Source organism: Polychytrium aggregatum, assembly GCF_025602895.1.
Source record: "Polychytrium aggregatum strain JEL109 chromosome Unknown BJ171scaffold_20, whole genome shotgun sequence".
Classification (NCBI taxonomy): Eukaryota; Fungi; Chytridiomycota; class Chytridiomycetes; order Polychytriales; genus Polychytrium; species Polychytrium aggregatum.
This window is the reverse complement of record NW_026516222.1, coordinates 726,542-749,921: the sequence shown is the minus strand read 5'-3', so window position 1 is coordinate 749,921 and position 23,380 is coordinate 726,542. Positions and strand designations below refer to the sequence as shown.

The 23,380-nt window shown below is 58.2% G+C and overlaps 8 protein-coding genes across 8 annotated transcripts; 3 read left to right on the top strand and 5 right to left on the bottom strand.

The window, feature by feature from the left end:
* Positions 1–4,684: 4,684 nt before the first annotated feature.
* On the top strand, positions 4,685–6,593 carry BJ171DRAFT_424373 (autophagy-related protein 22-like protein; the record flags this gene model as incomplete). The annotated part of the gene is made up of 5 exons (XM_053107665.1): positions 4,685–4,901; positions 5,017–5,097; positions 5,236–5,655; positions 5,822–6,259; positions 6,385–6,593. The coding sequence occupies 5 exons, from the start codon at positions 4,685–4,687 to the stop codon at positions 6,591–6,593; spliced, it is 1,365 nt and encodes a 454-aa protein (XP_052966400.1).
* Positions 6,594–6,738: 145 nt separating this feature from the next.
* Positions 6,739–9,123, top strand: BJ171DRAFT_123030 (uncharacterized protein). The gene is made up of 8 exons (XM_053105586.1): positions 6,739–6,938; positions 7,082–7,296; positions 7,441–7,481; positions 7,616–7,683; positions 7,790–7,847; positions 7,995–8,044; positions 8,241–8,308; positions 8,549–9,123. Exons 1-8 carry the CDS (start codon positions 6,883–6,885, stop codon positions 8,692–8,694), a joined length of 702 nt encoding a protein of 233 aa, XP_052966399.1. The 5' UTR covers positions 6,739–6,882; the 3' UTR covers positions 8,695–9,123.
* Positions 9,124–9,263: 140 nt separating this feature from the next.
* On the bottom strand, positions 9,264–12,979 carry BJ171DRAFT_123089 (uncharacterized protein). The gene is made up of 4 exons (XM_053105587.1): positions 12,766–12,979; positions 12,408–12,642; positions 11,114–12,288; positions 9,264–10,946 (listed from the first exon to the last, which is right to left on the bottom strand). The coding sequence occupies exons 1-4, from the start codon at positions 12,866–12,868 to the stop codon at positions 9,553–9,555; spliced, it is 2,907 nt and encodes a 968-aa protein (XP_052966398.1). The 5' UTR covers positions 12,869–12,979; the 3' UTR covers positions 9,264–9,552.
* A 353-nt stretch (positions 12,980–13,332) lies between these two features.
* On the bottom strand, positions 13,333–15,816 carry BJ171DRAFT_506978 (ubiquitin-conjugating enzyme/RWD-like protein). The gene is made up of 9 exons (XM_053111177.1): positions 15,683–15,816; positions 15,466–15,545; positions 15,108–15,174; positions 14,887–14,938; positions 14,616–14,695; positions 14,460–14,519; positions 14,179–14,296; positions 13,886–13,988; positions 13,333–13,769 (listed from the first exon to the last, which is right to left on the bottom strand). The coding sequence occupies exons 2-9, from the start codon at positions 15,497–15,499 to the stop codon at positions 13,567–13,569; spliced, it is 717 nt and encodes a 238-aa protein (XP_052966397.1). The 5' UTR covers positions 15,500–15,545; positions 15,683–15,816; the 3' UTR covers positions 13,333–13,566.
* Positions 15,817–16,312: 496 nt separating this feature from the next.
* On the bottom strand, positions 16,313–19,409 carry BJ171DRAFT_506975 (uncharacterized protein). The gene is made up of 5 exons (XM_053111176.1): positions 18,759–19,409; positions 18,189–18,219; positions 17,085–18,032; positions 16,797–16,965; positions 16,313–16,618 (listed from the first exon to the last, which is right to left on the bottom strand). The coding sequence occupies exons 1-5, from the start codon at positions 19,101–19,103 to the stop codon at positions 16,465–16,467; spliced, it is 1,647 nt and encodes a 548-aa protein (XP_052966396.1). The 5' UTR covers positions 19,104–19,409; the 3' UTR covers positions 16,313–16,464.
* On the top strand, positions 19,280–20,330 carry BJ171DRAFT_506973 (uncharacterized protein). The gene has a single exon (XM_053111175.1). It carries the CDS (start codon positions 19,302–19,304, stop codon positions 19,881–19,883), a length of 582 nt encoding a protein of 193 aa, XP_052966395.1. The 5' UTR covers positions 19,280–19,301; the 3' UTR covers positions 19,884–20,330.
* Positions 20,331–20,428: 98 nt separating this feature from the next.
* On the bottom strand, positions 20,429–22,010 carry BJ171DRAFT_506972 (synaptobrevin-domain-containing protein). Its single transcript, XM_053111174.1, has 4 exons — positions 21,689–22,010; positions 21,395–21,459; positions 21,119–21,246; positions 20,429–20,891 (listed from the first exon to the last, which is right to left on the bottom strand). The coding sequence occupies exons 1-4, from the start codon at positions 21,859–21,861 to the stop codon at positions 20,571–20,573; spliced, it is 687 nt and encodes a 228-aa protein (XP_052966394.1). The 5' UTR covers positions 21,862–22,010; the 3' UTR covers positions 20,429–20,570.
* Positions 22,011–22,137: 127 nt separating this feature from the next.
* On the bottom strand, positions 22,138–23,362 carry BJ171DRAFT_506970 (S-adenosyl-L-methionine-dependent methyltransferase). The gene has a single exon (XM_053111173.1). The coding sequence runs from the start codon at positions 23,052–23,054 to the stop codon at positions 22,239–22,241; it is 816 nt and encodes a 271-aa protein (XP_052966393.1). The 5' UTR covers positions 23,055–23,362; the 3' UTR covers positions 22,138–22,238.
* Positions 23,363–23,380: the final 18 nt, after the last annotated feature.

Below are 23,380 nucleotides of genomic sequence, written 5' to 3'. Positions count from 1 at the left end.
CCCCTTCGCTCTTCCCAAACCCCTTCTTCTGTTGTCAGTTCTCTTTCCCTCCTTGATGTACCTCCTCCTGTTGTTTGTTCTTCGGACATTGTTCAGAATAAAGTAACCGTCGAACATTATTCTGACCTTGTCCACGCCCCTCCTCTCAGCTCGGACGCTCCTCTCCGCGTCTGCAGCATTGATTACCGCTCGATGCGCGAGTCTTTGGATGCATGCAGGCATGGAACGCAACCCCTGACCATCTTTCAGGTCCATGTCCTGCCCACTGACGAGCCGAGCACTGCGACTGTCGAAGTGCCTGCGGAGTACAAGGACTTCCTGTCTGTTTTCTCTAAACAGGAAGCTGACTCCTTGCCTCCGCATCGCCCTTACGACTGCCCCATTGACTTGGAGCCGGGCAAGTCGCCAAAGTTCGGGCCTCTGTACTCACTGTCCGAGCCCGAACTTCACGCTCTGCGTGACTATCTCGACGAGAATCTTGCCAAGGGATTCGTTCGTCCTTCGTCGTCCCCAGCAGGCTCATCAATCCTCTTCGTCAAGAAGAAGGACGGCTCACTTCGTCTTTGCGTTGACTACCGCGCACTGAACGGTATCACGGTAAAGAACCGTTACCCTTTACCGCTGATCGGCGAGCTGCTGGACCGACTTCGAGGCGCGAAGGTGTTCACTAAGCTGGACCTTCGTGGAGCCTACAATCTGCTGCGCATCCGCTCCGGGGACGAGTGGAAGACAGCTTTCCGTACTCGATATGGGCACTTCGAGTACTTGGTGATGCCCTTTGGGCTCACCAACGCGCCAGCGACGTTCCAGCACTTCATCAACGACGTCCTGCGCACCGAGTTGGACCAGTTCGCGATTGCGTATCTTGACGATATCTTGATCTACAGTGCTGACCCGTCGCAGCATGTAGAGCACGTCAAGCAGGTCCTCTCGAAGCTCCGAGCTGCAAAGCTGTATTGCAAGCTGGAGAAGTGCGAGTTCTCCAAAACCTCGGTCTCGTTCCTTGGTTTCATGGTCTCGCCCGAGGGCATCGGTATGGAGCGATCCAAGCTCTCTGCGATCTTGGATTGGCCCATACCGCGCAACATCTCGGATCTTCGATCCTTTGTCGGGTTTGCGAACTTCTATCGACGCTTCATCGATGGATACGCAAAGATCGCGGGGCCCATGACTCGGCTCTTCCGGAAGACGCATGGCTTCCAGTGGTCCCGCGAAGCCGATAAAGCATTCAGATCCTTGAAGGATGCCTTCGTTTCGGAGCCCGTTCTGGTGCATCCGGACCCATCCAAGCCGTTCGTCGTAGAGTCAGATGCGTCGGACTTTGCGCTTGGATGCGTGCTCTCCCAGCGGGGTGCTGATGATCGCCTTCATCCTTGCTCGTTCCATTCGCGGACACTCTCGAATGCTGAACGTAACTACAGCATATACGAGAAAGAGCTGTTGGCGATCAAGGAGGCTTTCGAGGCGTGGCGACACTACCTCGAAGGCGCCCAGCATCCCGTTGCCGTTCTGACCGATCACAAGAACTTGGAGTACCTGGCGACGGCTCGCATCCTAAACCAGCGCCATGCACGGTGGTCCCAGTTCTTGTCTCGGTTCGACATCCGCATCCAGTACCGTCCTGGTGCGAGGAACGGCAAGGCCGATGCCCTGTCTCGTCGCTCGGACTACATCCCTTCGTCGGCCTCCGTGTCGAGGGATCCGCCTCTGCTTCTCGATCCTGCCGCGGTGATACGCGTGCTCCGAAGCAGAGACGCCCGCTCTTCGGTTGCAAGTCGCAGTGACCCTGTGGATTTGCTGCAGCTCATAGCCGAAGAGCAGGCTCGGGATCCCGGTCTAGACAAATACCGTCGTGACCCGAAGTTCGTCTGGAATGGCCAGTACCTCACCTTCCAGAACAGGATTGTGGTCCCAGAGTCGTGCCGAGTTCCGGCGCTCAAGTCGTGCCATGACCCAGTCGCTGTGGGTCATCCAGGCATCCGACGGACTCTGGCTCTGGTATCGCGACAGTTTTGGTGGCAAACCTATCGGAAAGATGTCAAAGAGTACGTCTCGACGTGCGACACCTGTGCACGCTCGAAAGCTCCGCGACACAAGCCGTTTGGGTTCCTGTTGCCACTCCAGACAGCCGATCGACCCTGGGGGACACTGACCATGGACTTTATCACTGATCTGCCAAAGTCCAAGGGTCACACCTGCATCTTTGTGGTGGTATGCAGCCTCACAAAGATGGCACACTTTATGTCCTGGCGTTCACTGCCGTCGGCGGAGGAGACTGCGTCACTGTTCCTCGACAATGTCTTTCGTCTCCATGGCCTCCCCGACACAGTGGTTTCAGACCGAGGAAGTCAGTTCACCTCTCGGTTCTGGAAGGCACTCTGCACGCAGCTCGGGATCCAAACCAGTCTGTCCACGGCCTTCCATCCCCAGACCGATGGACAGACTGAGAGGGTCAACCAGGTCATCAACCAATACCTGCGCTGTTACACGTCGTATCAGCAAGATGACTGGTCCGAGCTGCTGCCGTTGGCCGAGTTCTCTTACAATAACCTCGAGAACTCGTCAACACATGCCTCGCCATTCTTGGCAACCTATGGGTTCCACCCAAGGTTCGAAGTCCCCGTTGTCGCTGGCGGCCCTGATGTTCCCTCTGCCACGGAGAGGGTTGAACATCTCCAGCGGAACCTGGCACTGTTGAAGGAGAATCTTGAGAAGGCAAAGTCTGACTACAAGCACTTCTCAGATCTCCGGAGGTCCCAGGCTCCCGACTTGCGTCCGGGCGATCAAGTCTGGGTGCTGACTCGTAACATCAGCACCACTCGCCCAAGCAAGAAGCTGGATTACCAGAGGATTGGACCATTCACCATCCTCGAGGCCGTCGGGACATTGGCTTTCCGCCTGGACTTGCCAAAGGACATAAAGGTGCACCCGGTGTTCCATGTGTCTCTTCTTGAGCCCTACAAGAAGAACTCGCTTCCGGGTCGGGTGCAAGCGCCGCCCCCTGCGGTGGTCATCGATGGGAACTTGGAGTGGGAGGTCGAAGAGATCTTAGACTCCAAGTTCGTGCGCGGAAAGCTGCACTATCTCATCGATTGGAAAGGCTACCCGGTCACCGATCGAAGTTGGGAGCCCGCCGACATTGTCTTTGCCCCAACGGTGGCCGCGGAGTACCACCGACGCTACCCAGACAAGCCTGGCCCCAGGAGAACTCAAGATGGAACACGCCGTAGTTTAAGGAGGAGATAGTGTGATGACCAGCATCACAACGGACCAATGAGATTGTCCCGCATGCTCTCGCCCTCCGCACCAATCATGAGTCCCCACGTGTTTGTTTGCCCCCATGCATGAGCACGCGCCGTTGCCACCCGCGTCTACTGGTTTCCTGCCTCCCCCACCGCTCGGCACATGTCCCCGGGCTGTGCCAAGCCTCTCTCGCTTGCACACCAGCCACTCTCGCACCCCCTTCTCGCTTCTCTGTGATGCTCCACCCTTCTCGCCCACTTTTGCCCCTCGACCTTCTCCCGGTCTATAAATAGCCCTGCATGTCTGAGCCTATGTTGAACACCAGTTCGAACAAAACTTGTTCTTTGGTGTTCGGGGCTAAAAGCTAATAAAGCTCATACCAAGCACTTGGTCTTCGTCCTTGCGCTGGTTCACTCCTCACAGTCTTTGCCTTCGTCTTGCCACTTTGTATTTTTAGTATCCTAAGCCTTGGATCTAGAATAAAACTTTGGCTTTACACTTGACACTCTGTGTCCCAGTCCAGTCCCCGCTCCTCTCCCTACGTTCGAGTCTTGCATTAGGACTCTTGCGCACTTCCCTGCTTGCCCCGTTGTCCAGTCTTGACAGAGACTCGCTGGATGGCAAGCCAGGCCCGGCGACATTCCTGAGTGGGACTTTTAAACACTCGATATACTCCATGAAGAGCGAGATGCCGGGGACCACGGGGTCCTGATGGCTAGTGCGCCGCCACGGCGGCGCACAATAAAGAAAGAAAAATATCCACCCCACTCCTGTATCTTAACATCATGGACCCTCTCCCGTTGTTCGAACAACATGAATCCATTTTCCATTTCATCACCTGACCCAACCCTTCCGCGTGATCTGGGATTGTGGCAGTGAACTGTGTGTATTCCCTTGATGCGCGATCCACAAGGAATTCTGTCGTGATGCAAACGCGTGGCGCCGACAGCTGTACAGTGGCGCCACAGTCGCGCCTGGCTGCCCATGCCGACCACTGCCCACAAGGATGCAGTTCCACCCGACCCTGCCTGAGAGCACTGCATTCCTCCCTCCTTCCCCACATCCTCCCCCCCCCCGACGACTCTGCCATCTGCAACCCAGGCCAGAGCCCATACCCCTTGACGATGCAGTCTCATTCGATGCCGATATCCGCGGGAGACCCCACCACTGTTTCCAAACGGGAACTGTGGGGGTACTATATCTTTTCGTTTGCTGTAAGCCATTGTCGCTCCAACCCGACCACACTCTGTCACATTTGCTGCAGACACTGGAGGCCCTCATAAACTCACATTTCGCTACTCCATGCTCCTCTTTCGACTGCAGAGCGAATGCTTCATGTACGTCGAGTCCAGCTCCAACACCAGCTTGTTATATACAATCAGGGTCTTTGCTCTGCTGACGCTGCCCTGTTTCATCCAGGGGCATGTCCATGTCTCTGCTGATGCCTGTGGTCGTCCGGGGCCTTGCGGCCGAGAGCGGCTGGAATCTCCTCGATAATAGCGTCCCCTGCGATATCACTGCCGCCTCGTACTCGTGCTGTGTCAAAATCGGCTCTGGCTGCCTCGACACCGGCTCGCTGTTCCTGTATCTGAGCTCGGCAGCGACCATTCTGCAGATGTTCGTTCTGATCGGCTTCGGGGCGCTGTCGGACTACGGAGGTGAGTCGCCAAGCCGAATGAGACATGTGCTTGGATGTGGCTGCGTCTGCACCGGTATCAGGCTCACAGTCGGCATGTTCTCATCATCTATGGCCCTATCGACATCGGTTTCCAGAGAAACGCAAGCGATGGATGATTATCTTTTCAATACTCTCGTGTTTCTGCGGTCTGGCTTTCGTTCTCGTCCTCAAAGCCGGTGAGTGCGAATGCGCCCGTCGCAGGTCCACCCTCGGTTCAGCACGAACGAGATCCGTGGTGGTGAAGCCGCTGCTGATCGCTGTACCTATCATTCCCGACAACCGCGACGCTCATCTCGCACCGCCAACGATTCCAGCACTCTTCTGGATTGCGGGCCTGCTCTTTATTGCAGGCTCGGTTCTGTTCGTGGGCTCGTACCTGTTCTTCTTTGCTTACATCCCTGTCTTGACCCGAGCCCATCCGGACTATTTGAGCCTCTCGACCACAGTCGGCGCCGATGTCGCATACGATCGCACTGCCAACCGCATCAGCTCCACTGCGGTGGCTTTTGGCTATGGCGGGACCCTCGTCACCTTGGCTATTGGCTCAGCCATCATCTATCTCCTTGGATCCAACCCAGCCATGCCTACGTCAACGTATCCGTCGCAGATCGTGGTGGCCTTCTCGAGCGTGTGGTGGCTCGGATTCCTCTGGTTCCCTGCTGCATGGCTCAAGTCTCGTCCCGGCCCTTGTCTTCCAGCCGAGGTGAATCCACTGACATACTCATTCAAGAAAGGTAAGCATGGCAGTACCATATGGAGCGAAGGTTAGGTCCAACAGCCAAGCGGCCTCGAGCTCTGCCCGGCATCGCTCGGTCTCCGTCATTGGACAGTTTGCATGAGCCGCTGATAGCATCGCCTCCCTTGACCCTAACGATAACCTCGGTCACCATTGCTCCACAGTCGGCAAGACCCTCAGGAAGGCCGCACGGGACGAGCGGCATATCATCTTCTTTTTGCTCGGCTGGGTCCTCTACGCAGATGCTTTCAACACGCTGCTCTCGGTTGCGCTGTTGATTGCCCAGGAGGAGCTCGGCGCCAGCCAGCTGGAGCTCGTTGGGATCGCCCTGACGATCTTTGTCGCCGGCATCGTTGGCCTCAAGGCCTTCCCGTGGATCCAAAACCTGACCAAGCGATCTACCAAGCCAATTTTGATTGCGCAAGCATCCCTCTATGCGCTCCTGACGCTCTACGGAGTCTTCTTCCTGAAGCACAAGTGGGAGATCTGGGTGTGCGCCGTGTGGCATGGATTGCTGATCGGAGCGACGCAGAGCTCATGTCGAGTCTGGTACTCCCAGATGATCCCGCCGGGCCAGGAGGCTGAGTATTTCTCGATGATGAGTGAGTATGATGTCGAGGCAGCTTCTCAGGATCCCTCGATGCCGCTGTCGCTGTCTGCCCATGATATCATGAAAGCCGAGCCACTGCACCTCGGGCTGACCATCCACTCTCCCCCCAATCCCCAGCTATCACCGACAAGGGATCTTCGGCTATCGGGCCGCTCATTGTCGGAGCCATCATCCAGGGCACCGGATACCGCCGCAACTCGCTGTGGTTCCTGTTGGGCTCCTTTATCGTCGCCGGAGCGCTGTTCTTCTCCGTTCAGCACGTCTCAAGCGAGGACGAACGGGCGGAACAAGTCGAAAGCCCCAAATCCGCAGCGATGAAGGGCTGAACCTGGATCGGTGCAGAGACGGCCATTGCCCCGCCATGCTTGCGTACCGGCCAGATGTTTCGGAGACTCATCACAGCCACCGCACTCGTTTCTTGATCGTGATAATATACGTTGGATTGGATGCAGCCCTTGATCGTATGACCTCCGATCTGCAGCTCCATCCCCGACGCGCTTGCATTTTGCATCCGCCAGCTCGTCCAGTCCGAGATCGCCGGCTTTCCTCCGATCTGGATCAACCGCCATCTCCTCTCCCGTCCGCTTGGAACCGCTCCCCCACCGCACTCTTGCCATGAGAGACTTTGTCCAAATCGGCCGCAAGATCATCGCCATCGGCAGAAACTATGCGTAAGCCCCTCTTCCACCCACACCGCCCTCCACAAATCCAACCACAGCCCACTTCGCCCACTAATAGATCCGCCGTTGGAGTATGTCCGGCCTCAGAGCCGATCCGTGCTGGTCTGACATTGTTTTTGCTCTTTACCTGCCAGCGAGCATGCCAAAGAGCTCGGCAATGCCGTCCCCAAGAGCCCCATGTTCTTCCTCAAGCCCACATCGTCCTACCTCGTCCGGCCCAGCGATGGATCGTTGGGCATCATCGAGCGTCCCAAGAACGTGATCCTACACCATGAGATCGAGCTGGCCCTGGTCATCGGCAAGAATGGAAGGGACATCAAGGCCAGCCGGGCCATGGACTATGTCTCAGGTTAGATAGGGCGGGTCTCGATGGCATTATTTCGAGTGCGTGTGTTGCGGTGCTCACCGAACCTGCAGAGATCTGCGCTGCGAACCTTCTTGGGATGGAATAGCGCCTTGAGACTGGGACTCATGACAGCGGATGTTGCTGCAGGCTATGCCCTGGCCTTGGACATGACTGCAAGAAACCTCCAGGTAATATCCAGTCCACGACAAACAGCCAGTCTGCCGTTGGCCTCAAATGTGCCCGCCTCCCTCGGGCACACCAGTAGAGTTGCACTTGATTCTTGATACGAATCTGACCCCTTCCCCAAAATCTATCTGACCAGGATGCTGCCAAGAGCAAAGGCCACCCCTGGTCTGTGGCCAAGGGCTTCGACACCTTTACGCCGATCGGGTAGGATGCTCTGTCGTCGACGCCCTGTTGCTGTAGAGAAATACCCCTTGTCATGATCCAGTCGCGAATGTGAGCCTCCTTGACGATTGGTTCTTTATCCTGGTAGCGAGTTTATCGAAAAAGAGCGAGTCCATGATCCCAGCAATCTTGACATTTGGCTCAAGGTGAGTCTAAATTGAATGATACAACTGCGACAGCACCTCCGTTTGGTCAATGCAGCCTATGGATCGGGTTCAGCAGGAACACTCGATAGTTCTGTGGCATGAAATGCTGCTCACACTGTGGGATATCACGAACCATCATCCTTGTAGAATGATGGCAAGCTCGTTCAAAACGGCAACACCAGGGACATGCTCTTCAGGTGCGTTTCGTTCCTGGCGAGCATCACCCGCGTCGATCTTCATGCTTGCTCAGGGTTAGTTGCGGAAGCAGTTGCGAGCCAGATAGTTGGTAGTACGGTCACTCGTCGGCCGTCCTTCCCTGCTCGCCAAAGTGTCAACCAGGATCCTGACGGATGCTGCATATTCTCCACGCATCCTCTCGGGCAACGCATGCAGTATCCCTGCATTGATCGAGTATGTCAGCTCGGTCATGCGGCTTGAGGCCGGTGATGTCATTCTGACTGGTAAGCTTGGGCACGGAACTTGGGTTGATCCTGCCATCCCCACTTTCATGTCCTATAGATGCACCCATGCATCCTGTTTTCGCAACCCCGCTACACCATACTTGGTAGCGTCGCCATTGATGGAGCGTTTTCGCCGTTCACATTATCCCGAGTCATCGCAATGCTCGTTTCCAGCGGTGCTCATTCGTATTGTTCTGCTTCTGCAATCGCTTCGTCGCTCGGAACTGCACCATGATGCAGGCACGCCCGCTGGAGTTGGACCCGTTTTGCCAGGCCAAATTCTGCAAGGCGGCTTGAGAAACCCTGGATCGGATCAAGATATCGCAACGATCGAGTTCCAGGTGGCCGATCGTCCTGGGTCAGGCTTGTTTGGCTGCGAGGAATGAAGCCGCTCCTGTCATGAATGGGATGTCCATTTGTGTCAGAAACAGCAAACAAGCGAGCGAGCAAACGAATGTGAGAGGAAACCGGCAGTGGTGAAGTGTTCATTTTGAAACGAGGCACCCAGTGCTGTCGCTGTTTCCTGGTCTGAATACACCGCTGTGATCGACCGGGTGTATTCAAGACGAACAATCGCACTATCTTCTCTATCTGGATGGACTGTATACTCCTACTAACTCCTCCAGCCCCACTCCCCTCTCTTGACCAAGCAATGCCACCGGGCATCGCCAAAGAAAGCTCCGTGCACGATAGAATGGTGGCTCTGGTTCATTAGTACGGAAGCTCTGGTTCATAGGTCGACTCTGAAAATCATAATTTTCACTGGTAGCCTCCAACGGGGCTTCTCTCTTGGAAGGCTTTAGAGGAAGGGGATTATTCAAAGAGGAAAAGAGCCACCCCCAACAGGATGGGAGGGCAGGGTGGGTACAATTTAGACCAAGCGATATAGGTGGGCGTAGGACGGACAACAAGCGGAGAGACACGAGGGCGGGGACCGAAGTGAGATTCAGGGGGAGGGACAGGGTTCAAGCAAGATAATTTTGAGGACACAAACGGGGACAAGAGAACGAGAAAAGGCTCGGATACAGCATCGCACAAACGACCAGCAAATCAAAGTATCAACATCACAACATAGAACAGCAACAAAGTCAAATGCGCCAGGAACGCAGGCGGAAGAGAGTGGAGGAAAGCAGGCTTATACGAGGTGGGCACGGTAGCAAGTGTCATGTCCGAGCAGCAGGAAGGCTCAGTATGGCAGGTGTCTGCAGATGGCGGTTGGAATCGGTCGAGCCCACATGGATCCTTCAGGGCCTGAGAACCAAGAGCTCGTCGCCATCGTCGTCCTTCAGATGAGAATCGGACGCGAGACTCTCAAGGGTCATGAGGCGTCCACCCAGCGAGGACTCGGAGGAAGTCACGGCGGTGGGACTCGATTTCTCGGAATGCGGCGCCTTTGAGAGCTGGGAGTGGACCGATGACAGGCGGCTTTCGGCAGGGAACGACCGGCTGATGACGGACGGGTTCAGTGGAGGCAGAGTCATGGGCGTAAGCGCCACCGGAGAGTCGAGATTGGGCTGGCTCAGACGGGCAAGTGACGACAGAGGCCCAAAGTTGGCCGAACTGCCGTCGGAGGGAGAGCTCTGGTTGAGGCGCTGGAACTGGGCCACGGCCGTTGCAAAGCGGGTGGCCTGTTCTAAGACCGGGAACTCGATCTTGAAGTGGGTCTTGGACAGCGGCGTGGGCCGCAGCTGAATGCGCTTGGTGGGCTCGTCGGCGCGGTCGCCGTTGGGCTGGACGTAGTTGATCTCGACCGTCTTGAGCTGGAAGGACATGAGGGCCTTCTTGGTGTTGACCGAGTCCAGGAACACAATCAGGTCCATCTCAGGGAGGGTCAGGAGCGAGACCGAGGTCCAGGCCGAGCCAAATTTGAGGCCCTGGACGCCGACTTCGTAGGTGTGCGCACGGATGGCCCACGAGCCAATGGACGGAGCCACGGGGCTCGACAGGTTCTGGCTGTCGGTGGGGCCGGCTTCGAGGCCGGGCTTGGCGTCCGAGCCCCTCAGCACGGCAACGATGCGCGGCATGAAGAGGGTCAAGGGAATAATGAAGCCAAAGACGATGGTGATGACCAGAGAGGTGAAGAACTGCGAGACCGTGTCCGAGCCGGTAAAGCTCAGGCCACGCAGGAGACACACCATGATCGTGCCCAGAATGACCGTCGGGGCCGTGGCAATCAGGCAGTAGTAGAGCTCCTTGGACTCGGTAAAGGTCACATGGGCGCCGCGGGTCAGAACACCAAGGACCAAGCAGCCAACCAGGATAAGCAGGTTGAAGGCAATTGTGATCACCAGGAAGGAGATGAAGCCGCCAAACATGCCGGGGTCGATCGGGCATGTGACGACATACTGCTCGCCGATGAGGGCAACCGAGGCCTTGGGACGGATGATGCCGGTGTGGATGGCCGAGATGAGGAGCTGCACGACGCTGAGACCCAGGCTGACGAGGATGAGCTTGGTGTTGGGGATGATGGACGAGGTGGACATGCGTTTGTAGGAGAAGATGGCATAGATCCGGTAAGCCTTGAGGAGCAGGATGGCAAACACGGTTGTGAAGGCAACCGGGACCAGGAAGAAGTCAAAGACACAGGTCAAACTGGTGGGCACTTCCGAGAGGCGCAGGGCACCCAAGAGACCGATGGCTGCAGAACAGAAGCGATGGGCGAGGTCGGATTAGCCAGGGTGACGCGGTATGGGAATCTGGGGTGATCGAGCCTCACATCAAAGTACGACAATGGCCCATGACCTGCCAAGACGACGATGCAAGTACCACGCAACGCAGCAACATCAACGACTGCCGGATAGTTACCGCATCCACCAAGGACCACATAGCAGCACGCCGGCGCAATCGCACGGATGAGATTCTCCTTGCTCTTCCAGATCATAACGGCTGTGATCGCGGCAATGAGTATAAAGCCCAAGCATAGCAGCACAAGCAGGATCAACCGCAGATGGTACGAGTCCTGGGCGCCGAGGGGGTAGTTGAAGAACACGGCTTGCTCGGAACAGTCCCGCTGGTTGATGTTGATAAAGCCTGCCTGGCAGACACAGGTGGAGCCGGACTGGAAAGGCCCGTCGATCAGACAAAACCCATTGGCACACGAGTTGGGGCCGAGGTAGTTGCCGCTGGCATCGAAGCGGGGGTTGCAGGGCTCCTGGTCGTTGTAGAGCTGGACTCCGCGGAAGCTGACGGTGCGGAGGAGGCTGTACGAGTAGTTTCGGAAGGCGAATGGGTATCGAACAAAGGACTTGGAGGTGACGGTCGAGGTGGCATTGTAGAAGGGGCTCGGGGTCGGCTCGGTGCCGTTGAAGAGCGTCCACCACAGATAGCGCAGGGCGGCGCGCATGTCGCTCTCGGTCAGCGCCGAGTTGACGGAGCTGGGACTGTCATGGCGGAGCATGTAAAAAGTCGAGCCGATGATCGGATAGGCATTGGGATCAGGCGAGTCTGTGAGAGCGCTGTTGATCGACCAGGCAAGGTTGGAGGTATCGAGGCTGGAGGTGGAGTTGAGGTTGTTGAGGGCACTCTGGATCGAGCTCAGCGACGGAACAATGAGATTGCCAGCCTTGTTGAAGAGCTGGGCGATGCCAAAGGCGGCGTTGGCCTGGCGGTTCGAGAGGGCGTCGGGAAAGTCCATGTACGAAATGGAGTAGTTGACACTGCTGACAACAGCACCGACATAGTCGTTGGTGGGGGCCCAGAACTGGTTGACGTTCGGGAAGACACCGTTGGAGAGGGTGGTAAAGTTGTCGCGGAAGCTGCTGAGGGCATCGAGAAAGTGGGCGTTGGTGCCGGAGGTGCCGGAGCGGGTGACAAGCTGGATCGAGTGGTTGGTGCCCGCGAGCCAAGGATTGTTGGCGACCAGACTGGGGTCGCTCCAGGTCGTGACGACATTCTGGAAGATGTCGGCAACATTCTTGCGGGTGAGCTTGAGGGGATTGCTGGCGGTCAGCGGGCCAAGGTTGTAGACGACGACGATGCCGCTGGATGGCGAGTGGTGTGATGATGAGTGGCGGTATCGCAAGGGAGACACTGGCGCAGATGGCAGGGGCAAGTGGCAGGGAGACATTGGGGGCGGATTGTGGTGATGCAGATCAGATACCTGACAAAGGAGGGCACGGGAACGAGCTGCAATCCGTTGGCCTGAAGCGTGCTGGGGATGAGATCCGAACCAGCATAGCCAAGGGGCTGCGACGGGTCGAGAAGAGAGCTGACGCCCTGGCCCGACGAGGTGGGCGAATAGGTGAAGTTGTCGGTGAAGGCCGAGGAAAAGTCGGACGAGAGCTGGATGTACAGGGCGCCGGGGAACGTTGCACCGGAAGCACTGACGTCGAGATCTGGGCGGTCGAGGGTGCATCAGACTCAGTCGCTGGGACGGCAGACGGCAGCAAGCGAGCCAGCAAATGCACGGCAACAAGCGAGCCGGCAAATGCACGGCAGCCAACAGCGGGGTCGCTTACCTGGTGCCCCAGTTTGCTGCAAACTGGGCCGCAGCAACACCGACAAAAGGACCAGACGGACAAGGGCGCCGATGCCGCCCGGGCGAAAGCGCTGCATGTGCATGGCAACGACGGGGGGCAGAATAGCGGATCAGCGGGGAGGGCGACGGGGGCAGGCCTGGGGCAAGCGGACGGAAGACGGCCCTGGAGAAACAGGAGCAGCGAAGGGCAGCGAAGGAACCGCACGGCAGAAAAGGGGGGGGTGCGGGTCGGGGGGCGAGCAGAAGGACGGTGGCCCATCCCAGGCAATCCGCGCACAGAGCGCGGCGCGACGGGGCGGTGGGGGGGGGAGACTGAGAGTGTCACTGTGAGACGAGTGGGGACATGTTAGAGCATCGTTTAACAATGTAACAATCGATTGTTAAATGAACACTTTGCATATGAGCAAACGAGACACCCTCACGATCCCATAGGTTGGCGTCGTATGCGATGGAATTCGTCAAGCAATAGTTATTGGGTAACAAAATATCAAGTCAAAGACCAAGGTGCCCGTTTTATTGGATCGACTGTAACGACTCATATACCAACTCATATACCAACTAATGTAACAACTCATGTAACAACTGATGTAACAACTCATGTAACAGCCAATGTCGACTGCCACAGCCAATACCCCACTCGCTCCACTTGGCCTCAGGCCGCACTCCCTGGGAGCCGAGCCTGCCCGACAAGGGATGCATCCGCCCCCACCCGCGGGACGAGCCGATTGCCCCGGTCTCCTGTCGCTGCGAAACCTTCTGTATTCGTCGATATCAACACACATCAGTTGTCGTCCTCTTCACATGTACCCTGCGCATCATCGTCGTCGTCCGCTTGCTCCTCCCACTCGTTGTTCTGGTCGTCGTCGTCGCCCTCGTCCTCGTCCTCGTCGGCTTCGTCTTCGTTGTCGTCGTACCAAAAGTCTTCGGACTCGGCGTCGTCCTCCGAAGCGCCCGACGCACCCCGTGTATGCGAATGGCTCTCGTCTGAACAGGACCGAGGAGCAGACGTCAGGACGGAGCACCTTGTCCCACAACGCAGCAGAATCAGCGGCAACAGACAATCAACCGCTCAAGCCGCAACATGCAGCTGCCATACGCACCCCAGCCGGGAATATACAGGTCTTCCGGGATATCTGCTCGGGATGCCTGCACCTGGCTGAGCACCATTTTCTTGTATTCCTCTGGTCGTTCGCGGAACATTACCTAGCGACCCCAGTCAAGACCAGCTTGATTAGTTCTGTGCTGCGACGCAGCCGGAGAGCCAGCCCAGCCGACCGCCCTGCTCCAAGCCAATGGAGAGTGCCCGCTCATCATCCATCGAGGGCATCCTTCGAGGGCACCCTTCGAGGGTACCCTTCGATGTCATCCACAAGCCTCTCCCAAATGAACTCACCGCTGCATCAACGTTCGCCGGCGACGAGCAATTCGGGTCGCCCAGCAGCGAAATGACCGACAGGAGAATGGATTCGACGGTCTGCGTGGGATTCCATCGCTCGGCGGCCAACTCGCCGCTAGATCGATGAAGCCGGACAGGAAAGACGCCATGCGAGCATTAGCGACGCATTCTACAAAACCAACCATATGCACCGCGGTGTGCAGGACACTTATTCATAACAGTGCAGAGGCTTGCGCCAGGCTCCGGGACATACGGTCGAGCTCATGACCGACGCTCACCTCATCGGATCATCCCCAGGCGGGTGGAGAATCGAGATGCATAGCCGGCCATCGCCATATCTGGCAGGAACACAGATAGGAAGGAGCGTCAGACTCACCGAGTCGGCAAGTGCAGCAAGCGAGAATGGTCAGCAAGAGTAGAGCCTGCACACTCACATGTTCGGGTGGTAGAGCGGCTTGTCAAAGGAGAACGTCGGAGGCTTGAAGGGAAAATCCTCGGGGAACTTCATCGTGGCCTGGAGGATCGGTAGCATCGCAAACCAGTCAATTGTGCGAAGAATGAGACCACGGGCATTCCTCGAGATGCATATGGAACCAGCTTGGACCCATTCCGCAGCTCACCCCGGAACGACCACCACGCTGTCCAAGATCCCGCATGTTTCCCGCCCTCAATCATGTCCCCTCCATCGACACACACGGCTCATACCCAGAAGAATCCGCCTGAATATGGTGTATCCGGGGGTCCGACCATTCCGACTCTGTGAGAGGATGTTGTTCGAGACGGAGCGCACGGTCCGATATGGGATCGTTAGCTGGCTTGCCTTGTCAATTCCGTCAACCCATTTCGATGGCTACGACAGCTACCGCAGCTACGGCCAAGGGAACAAGAGTCTCTCTCGGCTGAGGGAGGGAGGAACGACACGCTACTTCCATTTGTAGATGCTATCATCTTGCAGCGAGACCGTAAACCCGGCAACGGGGTTGTTCACCAGCTCTGCCGGACGAAATCAATCGAGACAAAGGAGCGACATGGTCATGGTCAGCATCCGCCCATTGAGCTCAGCTGCGGACCGGTTCCATCCAGAGCGAGAACATCCGTTGTGCGATCGGCTACATGGAGCCAGTGATCGCAGTTCCGGTCGTGTCCGGCAGCGTCGGGATTCGAGTCGGGCGAGAGACGGTGGATCGCTGTCCGGCACAAATCTGCCCCGCCTGTGCAGATCTTTGAAAAATCACTCTGCTGCTACTAGCAGGGGAGAGAGAGACATCTCGTCCTGTGGCCTACCTCGATATTGCTTTCGCAGGGCGTGCGCGGACATGTTTGAATCCAGGGAGAGGGAAACGAGCTCGCTTATTTCGTTGTGGCTGAAACGCAGACGCAAGCAGGACCAACCCAGTCCGTTAGCCCCGAGCCTGACCAGCCGGGTCGCATTGATTGCGGCGCACACGGAGCAGTCGGAGCAGTCGGTGCGCCGCCGTACTCTCCCACACGGCAGTCCTACCGTCGAAGCCGAATGTCTTTGCGGGAGGAGCGTATGTGAGTGCTGTTGCTCTCGCAGAGGCGAGCTGGAGCGGTCTCCTTGGCCAGACAGCGACATCCGCCCAAGCGTGCGAATAATGCTGGGACGCTTTTTCAGAGCCTGAAACGGCTCCGGCTCCATCCGGCTCGAGTGCGGGCACGCGACACAATCGGCCGATGGCGTGAAACCCAACGCCGCGAACAAGCCAGCGCCATTCCCGGACAAGGGAGCAGACACTATTTTCGGCTGTGGCGCTGTTTTGGATGTGGATGTGGATGTGGATGTGGATGTGGATGTGGATGTGGATGTGGATGTGGATGTGGATGTGGATGTGGATGTGGATGTGGATGTGGATGTGGATGTGGATGTGGATGTGGATGTGGATGTGGATGTGGATGTGGATGTGGATGTGGATGTGGATGTGGATGTGGATGTGGATGTGGATGTGGATGTGGATGTGGATGTGGATGTGGATGTGGATGTGGATGTGGATGTGGATGTGGATGTGGATGTGGATGTGGATGTGGATGTGGATGTGGATGTGCGGTGGGCTGGTTACTGAGAAGCAGAGGCACCCACAGCTCATCACACCAATTGTTACACCTGGGCTCATCGATATGGACACTGAATATATACTATTTGCAATCGGAATCGCTGGGAGTCATTCGGGGGGGGGAGGAATAGGTCGGTGACCATTCGGAAATCACTTCAAGGCACTGCAAAAACTGCTTGGAGGCTCTGGTGATGAACACAGCTTGCTGTAACTAGCCCAGGCGTTGACTCTGGAGCTCGCGGTGATGGCGCTTCTCGATGAAGAAGGCGTGGTCGAGCCGGTTGCGATACGTAATCCAGCCGCCGGTCACGTTGTAGATCAGAAAGCCTTGCAGCCGCAGCACATATGGGAAGGCTTCGTAGATCCTGCTCGCACCATCACGCATGTCGAAACAGCCACATTCGGATCAGACAAGAGAGGCACATTCGCTCAGCATTCCACGTCGTCGGAAAGGATGGATGTGTTATCGCGCCCCTGTCACCAAGACCACCGCTGCCGCCCCTATCACGACAACAGCCAGCATATTCCTTCCATGCAGCTTACTCGTGGGACCCTGGTCGGGGGCTCGGCACTTCAATCCGGATGACTTCAACTGAGCGCTGGTTGCTGTCAAAGAACGCTGGCTCCTTCAGACGCGAGACGTGGCCCACGATGGTCCTTCCTGGTGCCTCCGAGTTTGTGCCGTTAGAATAGCCGTTGCCGCCAAAGTCATCTAAAGACGTGCAAGAAGCGCAAGTCTCATGAGTCGAATGTACTCGGCGAGCGAGTCCGCAAAGACAAGTCGGCGATACGGAGCGTTAAAGTCCCTGCAGCACTCTCACACTCGCTTACCCGGACGAGCGACAGAAATGTCGATCTCGCCAAAGACGACCTCGACGGGGCTCATGTTGAAGTTGTGGGCCTCCAGCTCGACATCGAATGCAAAGACGTGCTTGGTCGCAACCAGGGTCTTGCCGTTGATGCCGATGCAGCCCAGACCAATCAAAGGCTTGCCGAACAGGAGGATATACGACAGCAATCCTCCAAAGGCTGCGATCGAAACGACCATGAGCAAAAACAGCATCGATGACAGGAACCACGACCGCGATGGATTGGGTCGCGGCGACTGGATCAGGATGCCTCGAGCGACAGAGACCCTGAGTGGGTCTCGGGAAGCTGGATCCAGGCGCTCGTTCAGCAGCAAGGCCTGAGAACGATCCATGCCGGAAACGTCCATCCGAGATCGGGGGAGAAGCGGACTTGACTCGCCAGGCACGGGCACGAGCACGGCAGGAGGAGGGTGTTCGAATGGAGCGGCGTGGGTCGGCCGAGACAGCAACGATCGGTAGAATGTGCGGACGTATTCGTGGGTCTGCGCAAGTAGAGGACGGGAATCGAGTGCCATCGGGGACTGCAGTGACTCGTCGCCACCGGGGAGGTTGAAGCCTTCATGTTCCAGGCCCGGCGACCGCTGGCCAGTGAGCTTGGAGTATCCTGTCCGCCGAGAATCGGGGCTATCCTTGAAGCCGATGTTGCGGGCTGGCCCTGGACGCTTTGGCCGAACAAACGAACCGTAGCCAAAGGGGAGGTTGCGACCAAAGGACTGGGAAGGGCTCACGGGAGCAGCATGATTTGGATGCAGTAACCCGGCTGAGCCACCGGGAGACGACTGAAGAGAAGGATACGAAGAGCCGGACGAGCCCGAAAGACTCGACAGCGGACGGTATTCCATAGCTCCTTTGAGGGCGCGGAGGGTGCGGCGGCCGGTAGAACGAGTGTAGACAAAATCCTCATCGTCGTCTGTGCGAGGGACATCAGAGGCGCATCCGTAACCACTATCAGTGGATATCTACTTCAATCGTCTGGCTGGTGCATAGGCATGGAGTACATGCTCGCTTCAAATAACAAGCCAATCGTCGACACCGCACTCTGCTGGCGTGGACAGATGGATCTTACCTCCCGATTTCGCCGATGTGCTGCCTGACCCCTGTGTGGTGGGTGGCAGAGCGAGGCAGAGAGAGTGTGGTCAAGGCGGGTGAGAACGGCTGGACTCGTTTGGTGGCGCATTCACATCGGCGCATATGCCCCGAGGCTGCCAAGGGAAATCATGACCGCAGTGCGAGCTCGCAACCGAAACACCAGTCGTCCGGGTCAATATCGGCCTGGATCGCCATCATGGCCGGACACGGGCATGGATGCTCAGCAGGGCTCGGCAGGGACGGGAGTGAGATGCGCTTCACATGGCCCAGTCCGGCGGCCAGGCAAGGATAGACCACGGCCGATAAAACCAGGTGATGTGAGGCGGTGACCCGGCAAATTGAAGGCAGAACGGTTGCTGGTGAAGCCTGGGATGTTGTGCAATGCCTGACGATGTCTGGCGATGCCCAGCGATGCCAGACAACCCCAAGCAAGCCAGACAAGGAGCCTCGGAACAAGCGGACAGCGGTGCCGCACTGGGGGACAGGTGCCCATGTTACGCTGCCGATGACAAGGACGCAACACAGGCCGACAAGCGCATGGACTTACCGAGTTCCATGAAAAGATGGAGGGCCGGGCCTGGGGATGGTGCGGATGAATCGAGAGCGAGGTCTCGACCGAGATCTGGTGGCTCTGCGACTGGTAGAACGACGAGCGCAACCCGCCGTATCCAATCGAGTGGGAGGGCGAGGCAACGACAGGAACGAGCAGGCTGTGGGACTTTGACGGCGATGCCGATGTCGACCTTGCCGGAACAGGCAGCGTCGCCGTCCTTGGGAGATGGCGGATCGGCGGTGGCAACGACATGGACGGCGGGGTCTGCTGCATCAGGTCGCTGTCGTGGTCGCTCGACTCGGGCGAGTGCAGAGGGACATCCTGGCGTGAGATCGGCATGTGGAGATGGGTGGCCAGGGCCGAGGGCCGCTTTGGATAGCGACCGAAGCCTGCAGGGCGACTGGGCGACCGGTTGTGGATGGAGATCGAGGCCAGGTGCTTCCCAGAGGTCGCCAAGGACGTGGGGTCCTGCTGGCCCGCAAAGTGGGAGCCGGGCAAGTCGGCGACGAGAGCCGGGCTGGTGGTGATAGTGGAGATATGGGCGCTGCTGGTGGTGGTGCTGGTGCTGCTGCTGCCGGTGGTGGTGGTGGTGGTTGGGCTCAGCGAGACAGTGTGCTGCGGGTGGCGTTGAAATCGAGCACCCCGAGCATGGGTGCGAGGACCATGGCGTTGGAGATCGGCGGGACCCGCTGGGCGATCCACCGGGCGATCTGCACTTTGGCGCTCGAGGGTAGGCTCGAGAGGACTGGCTTCCTTGCCCTGTCGATCGGCAGCAGCGGCAGTCGATGCCATAGCAAGTCAGGCTGGTTTGATCTGTGCCCGGATGTCCAGGGATGCGCAAACCGAGTTGCAAGACGAGAGCGGGTGTGGGAAAATTGCCAGGGTGCGATCCACAGAGAGCGAGCTCCAGCAAATGCGGTTGCGAGTTTGGATTTCGAATCGGCGATCCCCAGCGAGTGGAGCGAGAATGTGCCGGAACCAGGCAGAGTCGGGCGGCTGAGATCCAAGACCGGCGATAGCAGCGAACGGATCAGGTCTGACGACGAGCGGCTCGGTCCTGGACGACGATCGATCGATGCTGGCGCCGAGAGAGGCCGGCTCTGGGCCAGCCAGACATGAAGGGGGGATGAAGGGCACCATCGGTGAGTGGCCTGCCGATGCTCCTCGACGCAGAGACCAGTGCGGGTGGAGATTGCCGTCCTGGCTCGAGGGAGGGGTCTCCGCCGGGACGAGCTGGGCAGCGACGAGGGACTGGGGGGCGGACGGGGCGGGCAGTGGGAGAGCCATGACAATGGACCAAAACTGGCCCGAGGGGCGTCCGCTCGCAGTCCAGCGAGCACGACGGCGGCATGGAGACGATGGCGGTGGCTCTGGAAGGACGGGTTGCCGGACGAGAATACGAGCACGGGAATGTCATGGATGCGGGCTGGACATGGGAAGGGATGTGTTCAAATCAAGGGCGGGGAGTTGGGCAAAGCCAAGACAGGGCACGGGCCGGGGTTGGATATCAGAGGACGACGATGGTGTCGGTATCGACAGTGCAGTCGCTGCTGATAATAACGGGGCAGTGTCCGCATTCTCTGGCATCAGCGACACAGGTCTGTTGAGCTTGCGTAGCCCCGGTGGGCAGATCGTGCGGTTGTTCCCGTCTTGAATACATCCACAGCGATGTATTCAGACCGGGAAACAGCGACAGCCCAGGGTGTCCCGGTTCAATATTGTCAAGTTGTAATATTACCACGCCCGCAGTAACATGACCGCATTGACAACAGCATTGCCACATTGCTGGTAACAAGGGCAGTAACATCACTTGGCAAAGCACTGGCCCCAGGCTGGGAGGCCGCAGACGCTGCCGATAAGCACGTAGACCAGAAGGACGGCGACGACGGCCAACACGGCCATGAGCTTGGTATTCTTCCACCACATTGCGCGGCGGAGGGCCGTCGATCGCTTCTTGAATGCGAACGACGTTGCGTTCAGCGACTCGGTCTTGTCGACCAGGATTTCGATGCGCTCGCCGCGCTCGAGGACCTTTTCGATGTTGTGGACCATAACGTCGCGGACCTGGTCGATCTCGCCCTGGACTCGGCGGAGACTGTCGGCCTCGGGGTTGGCCGAGAAGTATTCCTGTCGATGGAGATCGGTCGGGATCAGCCTGGATCGGTCTGGATCGGTCGGGGTCAGCAAGCCACCTTTGGTTGCTCCATCGCCCTCACTCTCCCCCACCCCGCCCGTTTGCCCAAGGGGGCAGCGGTCTCCAAAGGCCCACTTGGCAAGCCGTTGTCCGTCGCCGTGCTGCTGGAGGCATTGTCGAGATCAGATACGCCGGGCCAAGACGACTGCAGCCTGCATACCATCCGGGCGGCAATGGTCTTGGAGAACTCGTTGAGTCCATAGGCTATGGCCGTTTGTCCCCGGGCGCCGTAGGTTGTCTCGAATTGGGCAGCAATGTCCTCCAAGAAAGCAAACGGGATGCGTCGGCCTGGGATCAAGTCAGCAGCGCAGTTCTGTTTTAGCCAGACGGAGCGAGGGCCATTCGATCCTGTGAATGAGCAAGGGGCATCCATCACCCCGCTCTCTGGTGCCCTGGCCGAGACTGACAGACATCAGTCGGCGGCAGAACAACGTACCAAAGGTGTCGTCCGCCAGGCACAGGTAGATGATGCCGTTGCGCTGGATATAGTGGAAGAGATATCTGGGATAGAGGAACGCAAATCGATCAGCATACCGTGCTCGGGGTCGATGTCGGAACAGCATCCGGCCATCAATGCCGGCGCTGGCGAGTCGCACGATGCATGTTGATACTATGCGACTTGGGGCCAGAGAAACGCCTCCAGTGACATGGTGCTGTCGCAATCCGAGCGATGCGGTCCCGTAATCGCCGTAGCTGAGGTCCATCTCCCGCATCCTCTGCGATGCCCAACCTATCGTAAACATAGGTCAGCTTGGAGTCGCCTTGGGGAATCTTCTCGAGAATGTGCTGGGTGATGGTGGTGAAGTTGCCAGTCGAGGTGGCGTGCTCGGCCAGGATCACAGGGCCTCGAGCAACGAGGCCGTAGATGATCGAGGAGCCTGCTGAGGACGACGACGATGCCATGGTGCGCTGCTGGGAGTGGTGTGAGCGGGCTCTGTGGGCTCTGTGGGCTGATGGGATTCGAAACGGAGCCGACGAGAACCGGACATTGGCAGCGGACTTGGCAGGGCGAGGATCGACGAGAACACAGCGAGAGCACAGCGCGGGACGACTCCACTCCCGACCAGTGCCGACCACATCGGCCCAGCAACTCGTTCGCCGGGATGGCCACGGCCCACACCAGTGGATCTCCATGAGCGAAGGAACTTCATGCGACGGGATCGAGACTGTATTTCAATGGATCGAGACTGTATTTCAATGGATCGAGACTGTATTTCCATGGATCGAGACTGTATTTCCATGGACTGCTCTCATCCATGTCTCCTCCCGCAGATCGGTGCTCAGGGCATCGCGAGGATGATCACGGCCTCGAGCCCAATCGGCTTGCCCTCGTCACAGATTGCCCGGGTGGTTCGCTTGCGGGCCTCCTGGAGCCACTCAGTGTCCTGGATCGTCTTGCCCTCCGAGTGCATCCAGAACTCGACCACCCGTTCGGGGTCCCACAGCTCAAAGATGCATGGCTGGCGCCACATGCGCACCTTGGAGAAGCCGGCGGCATGGATTCGTCGAGCGAGTGCATCCAGATCACGGCCGGCGTCAAAGTTGGGGCTGTCTTCTCGGCCCGGGCGGAGGCTGAAGACCAGGCTCTGCGCTCGGTCGCCCCAGATGGTGAATCCGGCGATGCCGGTCTTGGCATCGAGGACACGGCGAGTCTCGCGCAGCATGCCGTCCAGGTCGGGCACGAGGTGCAGGAGCATGTTGGCGATGTACCGATCGATCGAGGCCGTGGGGACGCTGTGCAGATCCAGGGCACTCATCTGCTCGATCCGCAGCTGGCCCTCCCTGCCAGGGTTTGGCAGGGCGTCATGGGCCTCGAGAGCGGCAGTAGCTGCCTTGATCATCTCGGAGGAAAAGTCAGACGTGACGACGCTGCAGCCGGACGGGGCCATGCCCAGGATGGCCTTGGCACACTCGCCGCGCCCGCATCCGACCTCGAGGATGCTGCGGGCCGAGCCGAGGTCCATGTGGCTGAGCAGTGGTCGCCAGGACTGCTGCATGATCTTTTCGTAGTGCCGAAAGTCGTTGGCAAAGTTGTCCCAGCACTGGAGCAGCTCTTGGTTGCGGGTAGCAATCGTTTCTGGGGTTGGTGTTGCCATGTCGCTTGACAGATGGATCGAGAAGACGAGCGAGGGGTTGCCGAAAGCGAGTCTGGTGAGTGCTCAGCGATGCCAGCGAGAAGCCTGGGGTCTCTGGGTCGTTGCGATGCCTGATCGCCCGTTGCTGATGCGGATCCGGCTGATGCTCCTGAATATGAACCCCACACGCTCTTTGTTGGCGACCCGCGCTCGGATGTCAGAGAGCCCGGTGCCGCCTCGGTTTTGATGGCGCCCTTTTGTCAGCAACGGGTGGGTGCTGTCATGGGGGCCGAGTCGCAGTCGAGGAGGAGGGCGGGGCAACGACAAATGCAACGGCAAGCGAGTGG